Source organism: Grammomys surdaster, unplaced genomic scaffold, assembly GCF_004785775.1.
Source record: "Grammomys surdaster isolate TR1022 unplaced genomic scaffold, NIH_TR_1.0 363, whole genome shotgun sequence".
NCBI classification, from domain to species: Eukaryota; Metazoa; Chordata; class Mammalia; order Rodentia; family Muridae; genus Grammomys; species Grammomys surdaster.
The window spans coordinates 12,567,364-12,569,616 of NW_021604782.1; the positions used below are offsets into that span (position 1 = coordinate 12,567,364).

At 38.9% G+C, this 2,253-nt stretch overlaps 1 protein-coding gene across 1 annotated transcript in view; it reads left to right on the top strand.

The window, feature by feature from the left end:
- Window positions 1-2,253, top strand: part of Pappa (pappalysin 1) — a 230,064-nt gene that overhangs the window by 51,504 nt on the left and 176,307 nt on the right. Inside the window, exon 3 of the mRNA XM_028779996.1 lies at window positions 847-992. Coding sequence (XP_028635829.1) covers window positions 847-992 — 146 coding nt within the window. The remainder of the gene's footprint in view (window positions 1-846; window positions 993-2,253) is intronic.

The following is a 2,253-nucleotide window of genomic DNA, read 5'->3' on the forward strand; positions in this document are numbered from 1 at the left end:
TCTCTCTCTCTCTCTCTCTCTCTCTCTCTCTCTCTCTCTCTCTCTCTCTCTCTCTCTGTTTTTTGATGTTGTTCTTTAACTTTTCTCTTTCCCTCTCTTTTCTCTCTCTCTTCACTGAAGAGACAATTACTCTAGCATGAAGAGTTAATTCATTTCCAAGATATGACCACCTCAGTGACAGCAACTTCAAGCTCAACATCTTTAGTCTATTTTACACATAAGGAAATAGAGGTTTTCAGAATGTAGAATGGTCGATGGGTGGCAGCATGATGCCTCAGTGGGAAGAGAATACATTTCTGAGCTATCCAGCATCAACATTGAACCCCAGCTCCATGTTTTTGTGTGACCTACTTAAAAACATTGGACTACACATTTATCATCTTTTAAAAAAAGGCAATGCCTCCTTATAAGAGTAATGTAAAAATGAAGAACACCTTCTACTGCATCTCCCCATTTTCCAAGTAGATGACCAAGGCCCACAGTGAATGAATGAGAGAAAGAAGCCAAGACACGTTATCTCATTCAAGCACTGCATTCTCAGTCTATTCTTTTAGGTTACCCCTTCCTTAGTCGAAATATCATGGTCTTTAGAAGTATAAACATTGGTTCTTCAACACATCTAGACTCAAAACTGAACCCAGCCATTCATAGCTAAACATATTTGTTTTTCCTTCGGTAAAATGAAATAACATAACATTTTCAGAGAAATGCAATGGTGTGATGCTTACAAAGAGTTCAGCTACTGTGTCCAGAGTAAGAACTCCTAATTATGGGGGGAAGATCCTACTGTATGAACACTACCATTGGAGGACAATGGCAATAGCCAAACTTACTTTTATGTTTCAGAGCCTACTTGGATGTTAATGAGCTAAAGAACATTCTTAGACTGGACGGATCAACACATCTCAATATTTTCTTTGCAAACTCTTCAGAGGAGGAGTTGGCTGGAGTAGCAACTTGGCCATGGGACAAGGAGGCCCTAATGCACTTGGGTGAGTTTAAGAATCCTTCAGAAGATACTTAGAGCAATAGTTTGGATCTTAGTGTGAGGAAGACTTCAGCATAACCATAATGGTGGAGGCAATAATGGTGGTGGGAATAACTCATTTGTTTGTTTAATTCACAAAACACTTGTATCTCTGACCCTACCTCTGGTCATCAAGAAATCTTCTGAAGGAACGAGCTGTCTGGACAGCTCTTAGACAGAGAGCAAGAAAGGTTTATCCAAGGTTATGCAAGTATCGAGGAAGCCTGAGTTAGAGTTCAAGTTTCTGGCTGTATCCAGAAACTGTATTCTTCTTGTACCTCCTTTTTCTAATTCATGCATACTTCTTGGCCTGGAAAACACATTATTCTGGCATAGCTGGGCTAAGGCAATCCTGAAAGATACCAAAGAAACAATAGAAACACAATGTATAGAGACTTCTCTTCCTCCAGGTTCTGTCCAACAGCAACCTGGGGAAATCTTCTGATATTTAAATTATGTATGTTTATAAACAGCACATCAGTTTCTGCAGGTAAATCTTTAGAATTCAGAAATGGCAATCATCCCTGAACCAGTGGATGCAGAAAAAAATTACTGTTCTTTGAATGTTTATTTTTTCCATATTCTTGTCCAGTGTACATAAATGTGTAGAGAGACCATTTTTACTTGTATAAACTTGAAATTAAAGTATAGGCACAATTTTCAATTCTGTTCATTTGATGTTCTCAGCTAGCTATCTACATGTTTCCATATTACAGGAGTCTTACAATTACTTCCTGTTGTACATTTTTTTCACTTAGAATCACAAGAGAAAAGCATCCTTTTGGTTTATTTACACTTCTCTAAAGATATATTTTTTTTAAATAACCATTATAATATTCCATTGAGAAAGGCACTAGAGTAGGTTTAACAGTTTTCCCTCAATAAAATTCCCTCATTGTTTACAACAAATGGGTTCTGATGACTCTGTGAGATTCGTGGTTTGAGAATTCCTAGGCTCAGCAGAATGGCAGTGCTGGACATACTCTCAGGCCAGCATGGTCAATAATAAACCCAGAGTCTAGTAGCTACTTTTCTGGTTATTTGGAAGATGGTCACATCTATAACTTCAGCTGAAGAAAACTGTGGTAAATCAAATTATGGGCTTAGATCTCTATTAGTTGTAGAGGGATGAAGCTAGGATGTGTAAGAGAAGAGAGAGAAAGGAGGGGAGAGGGGAGAGAGGGAGGGAGGGAGGGAGGGAGGGAGGGAGGGAGGGAGGGAGGGAG